Source organism: Centropristis striata, chromosome 1, assembly GCF_030273125.1.
Source record: "Centropristis striata isolate RG_2023a ecotype Rhode Island chromosome 1, C.striata_1.0, whole genome shotgun sequence".
Classification (NCBI taxonomy): Eukaryota; Metazoa; Chordata; class Actinopteri; order Perciformes; family Serranidae; genus Centropristis; species Centropristis striata.
The window spans coordinates 34329753-34345429 of NC_081517.1; the positions used below are offsets into that span (position 1 = coordinate 34329753).

At 40.2% G+C, this 15677-nt stretch overlaps 1 protein-coding gene across 3 annotated transcripts in view; it reads right to left on the bottom strand.

The window, feature by feature from the left end:
* Nucleotides 1-15677, bottom strand: part of septin9b (septin 9b) — a 90888-nt gene that overhangs the window by 61057 nt on the left and 14154 nt on the right. The window contains exon 1 of one of the 3 annotated variants that reach the window (XM_059339790.1): nucleotides 12094-12186. The exons of 1 other annotated variant lie outside the window; for it this stretch is intronic. In XM_059339790.1, the coding sequence (XP_059195773.1) occupies nucleotides 12094-12115 (22 nt within the window). In that variant the 5' untranslated portion in view covers nucleotides 12116-12186. Of the gene's footprint in view, nucleotides 1-3803; nucleotides 4002-12093; nucleotides 12187-15677 lie in introns of those variants that run through there. One more of the 3 variants, XM_059339776.1, reaches the window with a different exon arrangement.

Here is a 15677-nt window from a genome sequence, read left to right on the forward strand (position 1 = left end):
AGACAGAAACTGCATTCCACCTAACACCTGTTTACACACTGTGTCTGGAGTTTCATTAAAGTTCTGATAAAAACTGAGTGTGGGAGAGAGAAAGTAGGACTGATCCAGAACGGATTAAACGTGTGATTAATTAGAGCTCTGTGACCTTAAAGAAGAAATTGAAAAATTCAGACTGAGCACTTTTTTCTGTATGAATCACACTTACTGACACAAAAAACATGTTTCAGCAAAAACATTATTTTTCAAGAAGGCAGGACGGTGAATGCCAGTAAATTATGGAGACCATGATGGTGAAGAGATGTCAGCACTAACTGAGTGCAGATAGAGTATGTGCATGTGTGTGTGTGTGTGTGTGTGTGTGTGTGTGTGTGTGAATTTTCTGAGTTTGTGTGAGCCTCAGTGTTGGGATTTGTTACCATCTTGGTCCATTGGAGCCAGAAGTGATCATATTTAGACAAGAGGTTGGAGTTATAGGCTCCCGCAGTTATAACGCAGTTATAAGCTGGCGTTAGCAGCAGTTGCTGGCTTGACTAGCAAAGTGCAAAAATTAACAGCCGACTCCTCAGAGTGTCTTTCAGTACAACCTGAAAAAAAATTTTTAGATGTCAAATGTTACAATTAACTTTCATGAACTGAAAACACAATGTGTAAGGTTCAAAGTACAACAAGGAAAACACACAGAGTGCAATGGTAGCGAATTGTCAATCACAAGGCAGCTCCGCCCTAAAGCATACCCTGCTTTATTGTTTATTTTACTCTAAATGGGAACATAATTTACAAAATGAACATGTGAACAAAAAGACTTGAAACTAGAGAGAACATAAACTCATGAGGAAAATGTTTACTCAGGTAATAAATCAAATGAGAAGTAGGGTCATTTTCTAATAGACTTATACAATATGACTTATTTTCTGCATCCAGTGGAGTCGCCCCCTGCTGGCCTTTTGAAAGAATGCAGGTTACGGCACTTCTGCATTGGCTTCTCTTTTCAGACCCAGAGGTCTTTGCTTGGAGCAAAGATACACTAACTAAAAAAAAGATTCAGACAGATGGCCTGCAGAAATACACTAGCAATGCCTTAAATGCTGTTTTGCTGCAGCCCCTGGTTTAATATACTTCTTAGAAGGAACAGGACCACTGAGACCAGTTAACAAAGTGTTGTATTTATACACATAATCCACTCGAACCCACTTAATAACACACTGTCCTCCGTGCCAGGTTTACAAATTGTACCACACACATGCACTCTCTCCATTTCAGTGTTCATTTCCTCTCTGTGTCCACATGCCACACTGAAGCAACAACATGGTGGCACCTTTAAGCAGATAATCAGTACAAAATTCCTTGGATTGGACTCAAAGCTCAATTTAGGTTGGCAAACAGAGCCGGAGCCCATGTACGACTCTGCAAAGAGTCTCTGAATATACAAATATGGGCTTATTCTGGGCTTATTCTCTGGTGACTCATTGGTTTAGATTCAGCAGAGACATTTTCTACCTTTCAGCAAATCATAATATTGTTTCAGTGTGTAGTTGTTATGATGGTTTCGATCATCTATTTTCCATAATGGACCAGCACACGAGTCCATCCAAGAGGCATTATTGCATCTTTAGTGTGCTCACCAATTACACTGCCTTTCCCTCTCTGTGCCTGTTTCGTCCTCGGTGTCAGATACAGAGCAGCGCAATGTACTGGAAAACATAAAGATCTGGGATCTAATGGGGATTTACTCAGTCAAGTGTTTGCCATGCACCTCTCTCTATAGCTGTTTCTGTCCTGGATGGAAACACTGGAATGGTCTCTAATGACCAGTGTAATCTGCTGGTGGGGTAGTTTATGGATACAGCAGGTGCTTTCTGTGTGTAGTAAGAACTTCATGATATCTATAATACATTACAAGAGTACATGAACCTGGTGCTGACCTCACTCTAACTATCTTTCTGTGTTACTCTGAATAAACAGTGTACATGAATTCTCCACCTGAGAATGCCCAGCTACCACTGATGGAGCTCTATCTTATTATAACTGTGTAAAATCTAATATCATATGGTGCATTTAAATGCACCTAGGAAGTTGGTGTGCTCATGAGGAAACAATATGACCTCACTACAAATGAAAAGTGTTGATGGCTGATTCCAATGAAAAGCAAAGGACACTCATGGGGATGGGGGGTTCACATGAATTTCTTTTCAGTTCTCAACTTTTTTTTTCTCGACAATTACAACAACATAGAAGCAATATTCTTCTCTTATGAAAAACGAGTGAATTATCCTCATTGAACCATGATCTTTGAGAGGTAAAGAACACCATTACACTAAATATTGATTGAAATAGTTAGTAATTGAGTTATTAATGAAATATAAACAAATGTTTATTGGGATTTTATTTGGATAATTAAACATGCCTCGGGTTATTTCTGTTCCTGAAAAAACGAACATAACAGGAGGGTTAAAAATTGGATGCTTTGCCATGTATCCTGTCGTAAAATATACCAGTAAATGCTGGAGTATGCTTGAGATGAACTAGTTTGTTTAACATGTTGCTTGACCACGGGTGAAGGCAAAAGTGTTTATAGCTGTTCCACACTGCCACATTATCACCGCTACATCTCACTCCAAGGTAAGGCTAAAAGCTGCCCATCATAGAGAGAGGCAAGGCACAACAATCATTCAAATGAGGATGGTGGCAACTGAGATGTTTCCAGAGACAAACCCAAAGCAATAGTGAAAACAGACATGGTAATAGTCATGTAAGTTTACCATTCCACTTTTCTTTTTTTTTCTTTTTTTAGCATTTTCTAACAAGGTAAAAGCTGATTATATTATTAAAAAGATCAAAGCAGAATTCTTCTGTTAGACCACTTAGCATTTGCTCTTAACCTGATTAAGGAAATACGTAAGCAATTGAAACTGTCACATAAATACTTTAATCTGATTATATTTGTCCGATTATCACAATCAGGTGAAAGGATACATCAGTGTCAAACAAGGCAAGCATAAGCAAGCTGACAGATCTCTTTTTTTTTTTCACTTTTTTTGATATTTAAAAACCCAACCAGCTTTTCAAACCTGTCAGTCACACATGAGACAGAGACAACAGCAACAAATGAACTGATTAAACACTCAGTCAACTGATAATTAAGTTAATCCCTATAAACCAGGTTACTGGACAAAAGTTGCGCTACCTCAACTGATCAAACAGTGCAAGAAATACGTCTCAGAGAGCAATAATCAACTGTCAGTCCATGACATTTCAAAGTGAGCATCAGGCCAAAGACCAGCTGGAGGGATGCAGCCTGACCGGAGGAGGAACAGGAAAGTAAGTGGAGGAAGGAAGACAGATAGAATAGTAAAAGGAAGAGGACGACAAAGGAAGGAATTAATGCCAGCTCCACAGTGGCTTAAGAAACAAAGGAGAGACACAGTTGTGAATGTTGTACGAGGAGGTGAGACAGATGTTAGCTCTTAGTGCTGAGGTTTCCACTGTCTCCTTCAGCTGAAGGCTTTCCGGCTCCGGGATACTGTGGTGTCAGTGCTGTGTTTGTTTCTATTATTGACGTAACCTGGGTATAATCAATAACAGACGATAGGCTACAGGGACTTGGCTAGTACAGTATATGCTCACCACCCTGTTTTTAACACAAGCAGACCCAAAACACATGTGCTGTACTACACAGACACACATTAAGTGGATAAATATTGATCAGCATTCATACTATTCACAAATAAACTTCTGGCAGATGCTGCTGACTATAAACTGTCAAAATGAACAATAGAAGTGGAAAAAAAAGATGAATTACAAACCTTCAAAATCTGAAATAATTCCCTCCAAGTGTGGATTGACTCCAGAATCAGACATTTTTTCAGGCATGAAATTTCTCGCAATAACTTTTTCTTTTGACGTGGTTCCCGGTTAATTCTGAACAAATTCCAAAACAGAGTCAATGAGTAAACAAGCCCAAGCCCACAACTCTCTTAAAGGAGCAACTTTCTTTGACTTCCCACTAACTTCTCTATATCGCTGCATTCAGACTTCAGAGAGTGCGAAAAAAGGCAAGCCTCCTCCCTTCTCCTCCCCTCCCTGCAGCTAGAAACACACTCCCCCTTCTCCCTCATGTCCTGCGTATGTGCGTGTGTGTGTGTGTGTGTGTGCGTGTGTGTGTGTATTTCCCCTGCCCCCACACACTCATGCATGCATGCGCAAGCCTGTTATACCCCGAGACCCATTTCTACCAAAGAGGCTCTCAGGTCTGATTTCCTCATTCAGCGTCTGAGCAGCTCTGACAGTGAAAGTGGATAACATGTCACACAGTCACTTTAACAATGTTAACCTGCAATCAGACAAGATCATCTGTTACTACTGTGGCTGTTCAAATAGCCCTCACAAGGGAGGCCAGTTTTATTCTGTCACAGCTCCGGAGGGACGGCAGTTTAAGTGAGAGTTTGAGGTTTTCAGTTTTGAGTAAACAACCTCTGCAAACTGCTTGACATTTTAATTAAAGTGCAGTTACTTCTGTAGGAGCAGCTTTCGTGTGATAGAAAAACCTGAGAGACTTCCTGGAGAAAGTTGACATTAGGGATATACGACGGCGCCTCTGGGCAATTAGAGGGTGATGCGTGCACCAACCCGCCCTCTGTGACACCGTATTATCAGGAGGAACATGGGAATTTGAGCTCAGTGGACACAGCTGACCAGGTAATCTAGCACGGCTGCACTAGTTTGGGAGGGACACAAACAAAAAGGCCAACTTTTGATGTGGTGGGTATGGTTACATTTCTTGTCCTTGAGGCTGCTGTGGCCAATTAAGAGAATGCTTTTTGGGGGATGACTGAGAACACTGCTGACAAGCTGTTGATAAAATAATCTAAAGTGATGAAATATCAAAGCTGGCCTTGCATTTACTCACCGTATTTCTTATCCATGAATCTCCCACAGAAACAAGCAGCGATGCTATCGCTGTTATTCCTGAATGGTCATGAGTGAGCAGCTTTTCACAGCTTCCTGTTTGGAGCCAGACGTGAGTGCAAATGAGACTGAATGATGAATTGCCTTTGATTCGAGGTCAGTTTTACCATTCCCACTTCAATGGTTGAGGTCATGGCAGTGAATGTAGAAGCTGGTCTACAATCAGCGCTCAAAAGAAACCAAAAAATAAAGCAAGGGCCACAGGAAGCTGGCATTTCCACTTCCAGATAGCCAAGAGATACTGTCACATAGCCTGGAAACCAGACAAAGCTGCTGAGGTCATGCTTTATTTGCTCTGTTCCCTCAGCACAACTCCGCAACTCAGATCAAACAGTCAAACTTGGCAGCGCTGATCAAACCAGACAGAAGATTCTGTTACACAAGTCCTATTTCTAACCCCAGAAACACATTTTAGTGTGTTGTTTGGCTGTAATTTAAGAAAGTTTGTGATCAGGCCGCCACTTTTTTTCCTGCTTAAAAATGGACCTAGTCCAACTTGAATGTGTCACCAAGCATAACCTTACATGTTTTATTGCTCTGGATGTAGGCATATATTGTATAATAATAGTGAATGCACTCACAGTGATGTCACCCATTGCTTTGTGTACTCAAGTTCGGCATTTTGAGCCATACTGCCTTATGGCCGTCGCTCTATTTTATTTTATTTTTCCAATTCTTTTAAAATTAGCAATTGAGACGATAAACTCACTATGACAATGTTTACTCAGGTAATAAATCAAGTCAGAAATGGGGCCTTTTCCTTTTGACTTTTTAAAAAAATCGACTTCTTCTTAAAAACCAGTAAAGTCTCCCCCGGCTGGCCATTAGAAAGAATGAAGTTATAAGATGTTTGCCACTGGGTTCTAGAGGTATTTTCGTCTGCACTCATTGATAACGCTCATTGGAAATTGAAAATGAAATAAAAGGTTCCAGACTAATACCTGTTTTAGTCTGGCTATGCCAGGCTACCTGTCACACATCAGATATCCCAAATCACACAAAGAGTTTTAACCCTGATGAATGCAAAATCTTACCAGTGCCTGGCACTTTTATAGCCTATGACTACTCAGGAAAATCCCATTTGAATGAAAAGCTCCATTCTAAGGGGCACTAATAGGATGCCAAGCCCACCCAGTGGCCCCTAACCCTAACACCTGAGAGGTCGATGCTAACACAGAATAACACTGTGTGTTTATGGTGCAGTCTGGTTATTTCATACAACTGCTGCAAAGGTGTCTTAGGATAAGGAGCAGAGTATGGCACACACAGTGGGTAGACTATCTGTCCCCTAAGATGCTTGTTGTCATATGTTGTAAAATTAAGTCTATGTTGTAGTAGTGAACATGATATGCATCATACACCCTGACAGCTGTGTGTGGGCATTTCTAGTGCATGTTTATGGATATAGTGCACCTCAACAAGCATGTGAAAATGCATCTATATGTATTCTGTATACACACACGGTAGACCTATATATATACTGTATATGTACTGTACTATAGGTAACAAAGTGTGTGGCCTCTCAGCACCCATGCAGGCCCAAGTGGGCAGCACTGTAAACCATATGCCACAAGCCTCTGTAGTACTCAATTAAACTAAAACACACGGTGTGCGAAACACACACCTCCCCCAGCCAGTGTGTATTTATCTATACATGGATACACACTCTGGGCTGGCTGCAAGGCAAAGCTGAGCGACTGAATGAGGGAACACTCCAAAACAACATCTGGAGAAGCGTGTATTTGTGTGTGTTTGCGACTGTGAGTAACATTATGTGAATGTGTGCCTATGCATGCATGTGCACATGTGGTTTACTTGACAGCAACTGTGGACACGGGTGTGTTTATGCGTCTTGGTGCCCCTGAAATAGCACTGTGAATGCAGAGGCCTTTGCACATAGTAGATTCAACCTGCGTAACCGAAACCAGTCAGCTCAGTCAGTGTTGCTGAGAAAATTTAGGATTGTTTTGTGCTTGGTAATAGCAATAATTATGGGTGTGAAAGGGTGTAATCTACTTACAAATACATAAAAATGTGCAGTGTTATATATCAGCGAGATTGTCAGATTTTAAGATTCATGTTGACTTCATCTTTGTGGGATTTGTTATTCACTTTGTAGTTTTTACAAAATTCACGTTTTTGGCAGATTTACTGTATGACTGATGCCTAAATAGCTCTATTTTCGCTTGATTTTTCACTGCAGCTGTTACTTTATTAGTTGCACATAAAACTTTACATGCAGAAAAACATTTATGCATTGGAACAAAGCAATAATGTTGTATCATAAATGCATATGCATCAATATTGATATGAATACATTACAATATACCTTAGATTGTAGGCTTTGTTGCTTGGTCAGTTTAAGACAAACAGGAATTCAGCACGACCACAAACATTTATTGGCAGGAAATTGCACAAAACCACCGTCTCTCTTTGTGATCGTTACTTGTTGGAGCAGAGTTCATGTGTGTGGTTTCAGCATTTATCTAAATGACACCTTTTATAGATGATCAGTTTGTCCAGGAAAGAGGCAAAATTATACTTCTGCATGTTTAAACTCAAGTATTGTAGCAAAGCCTAAATAACACGTTGTCACTGCAGAAATATTGTGCAATTAAACAGGGTAGTGAAACCGCTGTATAAATCCAACGAATAAGGGGGAAACAGAAACAATAGATAGTTTTAAGTTAGAACAGTGAGACTGATACTTCAGTGAGAGTAGCATATAAGGCTTTGCTTTAACTCAATTTCAGTCTATGCCACTACTCACACATTTTTATTAATATGACAGTTCTTTGGAAAAACTATTATCCTTGACTTGTTCATAGTAAGCTTTTTAAATTGGCCTAATAGCTGTGTGGACAGTTTATGCTGGAAGCAATATCGCTGCAGCGGTTTGAAGACTTGGAAGTTACTCACTATGCATACTGAGCCCAAATACCACTCTTATCAGGAATCTGTGGAGTCTGTGATATATAGAGCTCCAAATATCACATAAAAGTACAACTGTAGACAACTTGCACACATACAGAGGTGATAACACTTTGAAGGCACATGTGGTTTTCCTGTCTGTTTGAATATGAGAGGTGATAAAGGCAATGGTGACGCTCTACCCATTATCTCTCTGGTTATCTCTCCGCTTGTATGTAAAATAGTTTGTATTTAATGGCTGTATTCTTAGTGTGATGTGTCTTAAGTGTAAAGAGTAACTTATCATGCAAAAGTCACAGATATCTATCTAAAATATGTCATATTTTTTAATTCAAATTTTATAATTAGTTACTGTATAAGGTCAAGTATAATGATACACTGGAACTCACTGATATCTTGTAAAGGATCCTAATATATCATGATTCTCATAATATAAAGTATATAATCATTTTTAATGTAATATAATCACTGTACATTCCATTATAATGTTAATAATATAACTACTGTCGTTTAGGTCTCATAACACATTTTAAGCTGGTTATAAGTCACTATAAATGGCCATCATTTGCATTATAATGCATTATGAAAATAATGCTTTCATAATGTGTTACAATTAATGTTATTATGAATATTTAGAAACAATTATAACTACGCTAAAACCACAGATTATTACAGATTATCATTATTATAAGTATTATAAGTATTTTATAAGTCATGGCCCTAATAGAAAATGCTATCTAGATGATTATTATTATTATGACTATAATCATTATTGTAGTATTGTTACCAGTCTGTTTACCAGACAATAGTACTGTAACTATGGGCAGAAATATGACTTGTGGCATGAAAAGTAACACTTTGCGAGGAAGTTCCCCTCACTTAGCTTGCCTCTTAACGTTTTCACACGGGCTGATTTCCTCTTTGCACCTTGCTAACTGAAAATGCAGCTGCTTGTAAACAATCACCTGAATGTGCTCTCACTGAGGATCTATTACTGTTATATCACCCCTGTGCTTGACCTGCGCCTCCATCATGTTGAATCATTCCACCTGTCAGAAATCCTCCCGTCAGAGACTGAAGGTGGGGCTTCCCTGTCAGTTTCCTGAACTCCCTGTGCTGGTTGTTTTCACGCTCTCCCTCACTTTATCATTACTGAATAATAATCTGAGAAACAATATGAGGTGAGATACCAGGAGGGCAGAGGGAGGAGGACGACGGGGCGTTCACTCATAGAGGATATCCTGTACACTTATTTTATTATGGAACATGGTGAACTGGGTGATTTCCTTGAGTTCCTTTAACTTTGGGTTCATGTGTGTTTGTGGAAGTGGGTGGGGATCTGAACACGTGTGTTTTATGGTGAGGGTATATAGGGCTTGGATATATCAGCACTTCTAAAACCGTAGATTCACGTGACAAAGGCGGAAAGATTCAAAGAGAGAGCTCACATGCCATTAAAGGGACAGTATATATGATTTGAAGTGGGGTTGTATGAGGTACTTTATTAGTGAATCAATGTATAATGGACATTGAGAAGAAGAGGAACCAAAATGAGTCAAAAATGACCTTTAAACCATTATCATTCTTCCCCCTTTATAGAGAATTGGGTGTTTTGGGAAGTGGATTTTAGGGGGCGATAGCAGGTCAACAGTAGATATATACAGAAGTGTATTACGTCATCTGAAAGTTGGGAACCTGAAGATTAATTTGAGATGCAGCTCACCTATTAAGGTGTATAAAGGTTCAGAATATTAATGTTTGGCTTTTTGAAGTCAATTTCCATGCTAAATTATGTCCCATAATTTGTTGCAGGGTTGGTGCCATTTGTTCCTCACATATGCTGCTGAATTCAGGAATATTTTTTCAAGCATGGATAAAAATGCTCAGTAACCCCTCTAGAATATTACATCAATAAACCTAGACCTTTGGAACAACAAAGAAACATCCATGCTGTGATTTGGTTTAAAAAGCTTTACACACTTTGGAGATTTCTGTATTTTTGGCAATTAGATGACAAGCTCTTCTGTTCTCTAAACTACTGAGAAATCCCCTTATTGTCAATTTACTTGCAAAGCCATATAGCCTCAGAATGCTCTGGGTCTCTAGTTTGTGGTTGTAAAGTTTCACAAGGCTGTGTTTATCCTAGAGGTCACAACAGGTCATTTTATACAGTGAGGTCAGGTTTCAAGAAATGTTCTCTCTGCAATGAAATAACTTCTAACATCATCACACATGAATAAGATTTGGCTCATCACAAAAAAATCCAAGAATGCCAGGGGATTAATAGAAAGAGTGATGCATAATGAATCCCAACAGCGGTATGGATCCTTGCCTTGACCTCTTCATGTTACCAAATACAGCTTTTAATCTATTTATTCCCAAAAGGGTGTGTATCAATATGTACTTTCAACAAATATCAAAGAGGGTTTGTCCTACTTGTAATCCTCAACTCAAACTACCGAATCCCTGCTTTTATTGTTGTCAGTTTGATGCAAATCAGGCCACACAAACACTGCAATTAGTGTCATCTCAACAGACAAGACAGTGATTCTCTTCCTGTTTAATTGGCAGAACATAAAGCAACATGACACAACTTTTTCTCTAATTTCAAGACCGAATCCTTTGTTTTTCCTCTCCCTTTGTTGTATTTTCACAGCAATGCGTCACCAATTAGCGATTGTCAATGTGGTGACCATACGGGACAGTCGTGGCAGATGACAACATGTCATATTGAACGTATTATTTTATTCCTGAGCATGCAGACTCGGACAAGGAAAGTAGGAGGTACTTCAAGTCAAGATGGAGGTGGTTGACAATGCCATCTATGCCCCTGCATGAGCTTCTACCGATATCATAACAAAGTGTGAAGGGATCAGGGGTTGGTGGGGTAGGGCCAGTGGCTGCAGTCAAGGCAACAGATCCACACAGAACTACACAGCACAGGTTGAAAACCAGGAAGTAGCTCAGCCCATGCAGGACTTCCTTAACTGAGAGGAAAGGGGAGGAGGGTGTTACCTCATATACTACTCCACCAGCTCACCTCTCTACCCCACTGGAGTCAGGCTTTACTCAATTCCTCCATCTCCTATAAAAAAAATCCCTCAGTCTGCAGAATATGAATCATCCACATGGAACATTTCAGAGACCTTTGGAGGGAAATTGTGGCCAAAATGACACTGCAACACTGCCACCAAGTGGTAATAAAAATGGGTGCATGGTGTGGTTCGAGGCATCACACAGCTCACTGAACTCAGCCACCTTATTAACGGTCGAATTAAAGGCTAATTTGCAGAGTGTCGCTCAGCTTGATGTCCAGCTTTAATCACTGTGAGATTAGTCTTATCATCCGAGAGCAGACTGAACACATATGGTTCAACTGAACCTCCATTAGCACTAAACAATTAAAAATCAATAAAGAGTGACAGATTAAAGGAAACAAGTAGGATCTTTGTTGAGAAATAAACATGCCACAAGCTACAGTAATAATGCCACAGATGCAGGACAGTATACAGACTCTGTTGCATGCTGAACATTCCTCAAAAGAGTCTGCCGTCTGTCAAAAACAAAACCATATTAGCTGACATGTGAGCTCTGCTTCCACCCTCCGTGAGCTAAAATAAACCATCTGTGTCGGTCGGAATTAATCTGACAACCTCAGCTTTAAAATCCAATCATGTGATGATGCCATGAAGATTTAACTTTGTCCGTCTATTGTCGTATCGTAGTTGCGTATGTGGGTCAGCTGTAAGTCAGTATCCGAAGCGGAGGCTGCCAATTACAGCACAGCGGCCACTTTGCACCGAGAGATTTCTGATTCTGGGAAGTTGTCCTTTGACAGCCCATCACATGAGGTTCACTGTTGAACTGTTGCTCAGAAATAGTGTGTGTACTTTACAGTGAGATTCCATTCAATGAGTATGAGAGAGAAAATTTCTAAAAAGGTCAGTTTGTAGCTCAGACAACATATGAGAAATAAATCTGCCACACACACACACACACACACACACAAAGAAAGACAGAGGTCTAAACGGCTGCTCCCACCTCAACTGGCCAAATAAAGCAAACACAACCAGGGTGGCTTCTAGCTGCCACTCTTTCTTCTTCTGCAGTCTAACAAAGAAAAGAGTAAAGGAAAGTCTCTCCAATAAAAAAAAAAAGCATCAAAGTATCGAATAAGTTGGAAAAGCCACAACTTACCGGCTATTCTGTCTCTCTCCATAACTTACACGGCTACCTCAAATAGCCACATGTAACCTCTCCTTTTTCTCTCCTCTCCTTCCTTCCCTTCCCCTTTTTTCTTCATGAAGACTTCCCCTTTCTACTGACTTAGTCACCCTGTCCCCCTCTTTCAACCCTCCCTCCCTCTCTCTCTCCTCCCTCCCTTTTCCTCCCCTCTGTCTCCCTCGCTCTTACTTCCTCCAAGTTTTTAATGTCTTCAGTCTGTCAGGATAACAAGTGAGCGGAGCAGACGTGCGCAGCCATGTGCTCGTCATAAGGAGTTGCTTTCTTTGCTTTCTCTCTCATTTTCTGCTACAAACACGATTCAGGCTTTTATACAACAAGATGACACGTTTTTTTCTTTACCTCTTTTCTCCCTTCGCTTTTTTCCCCAATGTTTTCTATTATTCCCTTGATATTGAAGCAAGCCTCCCTCACACACATGCTCCCCCGACACTGAAGCTGTATTGTGTCTTTGAAATAGATCCTCGGCCCTTTGACCAAAAGGTCCTAATCTGAAAATAAACTCGGTCAGCTTATTACAGAAAAAAAAACTCCACTCGTCCAGCTAGACATCCTGCACTATACCAACAACACACTCCGATGTCATCACCACCACTCTAATCAGGATGTAGAAACTCACATAAAGTCAACGCCAAACAACTGATGACTGGCTGTGGACTGAAGAGTTAGACTCTTCAGTCGAGAGCCCTTATGTATGAAGTACTTCATAATAATGTTTGTTTATTATAATATCAGTATTTCAAGTGATTATTCGAGTGTGTTGACCTGCACATCAGCTGATTGTCTCTCCACCTCAGCTCTGTAGAGCTCCGGATGCCACATCTCGTTTTGTTTAGAGGGCCATGTTGGCAGGGAAAGCTTGGGCAAAAATGAATGCTGCTACAGCAATTTCAAGCTGTCAGACTTCACTGTGCCCTTTAAACCCAGGACTTTAAATACTATATCACATAAAGAGGCTCTGTGGAGTTTGCATGTCCAAACACATGCAGCTTAGGTTTAATTGGTGACCCTATATTGCCCGTAGGAGTGAATGAGAGCTTGAATGTCAGCTGGGATCGGCTCCCCTCAACCTGAGTTTGGATAATCGGTTAAGGAAAATGGATGGATGAATGAATGACTGTTATTATTATCCTGGGTTGATTCTCAGAAGTCTTTATACAGCCAGCCAGAACAAACACTTCAGACCTACAATATCCAGACATCTTCAATTATCTGATCAACTTTCCTTTGTCCTGCTCGGGAGAGTCTTTAAAAGCATATAAAATCCTGGATATGAAGAAATGGATGAAATATGGATCATGATGAATATTCAGCTTTGGAGTCTACTGGATAAGAATTGCTTTGACCTTCGATGGAAGGGTAAGCATCACTTTAGTGAATGTAACTTGTATGTATAGTACAAGAGAACTTTTGGTTTATGGCATCACTACTGGAGTTTGATGACTGGAAGTCTTGTTTATCATGTTGCTCACAGTCTGAATGCATCATCATTCAAGAGAATTTAAAAAAATCACCACTGTTAACTCAGCGCACACGCACGCACACACACACACACACACACACACACACACACACATGCGCATCATGCTTAGTCTCTTCCCCCTCAAAATGCAGTTCGACAAGGTCAGGGGCCACTTGACAAGCTTGGTGAAAAACTCCCAAGAAAATACAATAACACACATAATCTCACACACACCCATCTCTGTTTTTGTGTCCGGGGGAGAAGGCACAGCTCAACAACTCGCTTCCTCTTCCTCTTTCTTACAAGGAACATCCCTCCTCAACCCAGATTTATACATAGCAACAACACCACTAGCAGCAATCAAAACACACACACACACACACACACACACACACACACACACACACACACAGCTGGACCCAATAGGAACAGTAGAGCAGAGGCCAGTGATTGGATAAAGCGATGATATGGTGTTTCTTCTGGCATGCAGTGAACACCTCTCTCTATCTGACCGGCGCTGATATGAGGGACATTAACTTCTTAAATATTTGTTTCTGTTTGTGTGCTTCACATGTTGGAACTTTGTTTACAAATCTTTATCAAGTCTCTCAACTTTATTAAATGTTTTTCAGCATATATTTGTAATATAAACACAAATTTTGATATATATGCAACTTCACACACGCACGCACACACATGCACACACATGCACACAAACACCTACTCCTGGGGCCATTTCTGACATCTGTAATAGAGGAGTGAGGAGAAGCAGAGCAGAGGAGGCAGATTAGGGATATAAGTGTAACTGCACTGTGAGTAGATTTAGCCTCAGTAGGCCCTCTGACTAATTCTTAAGATCAGAGCAAAAACATGATTTATATAAGCCTTGGTAATGTGATCTCTTAAAAAAAAATTAGGGGGGTCTGAATGGCTATTTTAGTGTACAGGGCAAGTTTTTTAATATATTAAACATAATACTGTTAGAGTTGGGGCAGTCAACATCAGGTTATTTTATTTTGAAAAGCTAAGAGTGATAACAAAACTACTCAGGAGTGTATTTCATCCGTCTCTTCATGTCTATATATTGTGTTTTTGAAAACTTAAATTAAATTCCCTCCTTTTATATTTGTGCAAGGATGCCACTGAAGTACAACCACATGCACACAGCGACCAAAAACTTAAATCAAGGTGATAAATAATAAAACCAGAGAAATTGTAAATGAGCCTTTGGAAGTTGAATCCATATGGAAAGCTGGATGTTGGTGCTGTGACAAAAGTGTGGTTTTAAAAATAGAGACATGTCTCGTTTGGCCGCTGGCTCTTTCTGCCGTCTCGTGATCGTTTTCCAGACGTTAATCACAGGGTCAGGGTCAAAAAAACACATGAAACACACAGCATGTGCTTATGCATTTGTTGACTCACTCTCATATGCATAACACACAAACAAATGCTCCGACATACACGTAAACACATGCATGCCATGTGTTCCTACCCCTATGTAGCACTGCTACTGTTGCATGAATTTATTTGAAGGTGTTAGTGAAGATGTTCTTTTTCTCTTTCTGTTTTCTTTAGATGAAGCCAAAGGGCAAAGCTGCCCCAGTATCGCCACACACTCAAACCTGCAGCCTGACCCCACCCTACAGCGTACTCCTCTGGCCTCAGAGCACTGAGCAGTGGCCTGGGCTTAAATAAAAGCCTTCTCACACACACATATTCATATAGGCAATAAACATAAGTTGGTGTTGATGACTTGGATGGGGGATTCAGCACCTACAGTGAAATAAATTGCTCATTGAACGACAGGATTAATAGAATTAGCAAGATTATGAGTTTATTTTCCCTGCAACAATGGATGGATTACTGAACTGGCTTACAGGGCATGGGCCCAGTGTCCTGAACGGTCAGGGGCCCACATAAGCTTCACTTACAAAATGTCACTCACAAAGACATGAAGTGACCAGGAGGAGACCCAAAAAGAGCATAAATAAACATAAAATTACTTTGAGGACAACATAACAAACTTACAACATCAATAAAAGGAGGCAAAACTACCACAAAGACACACAAACTGCAA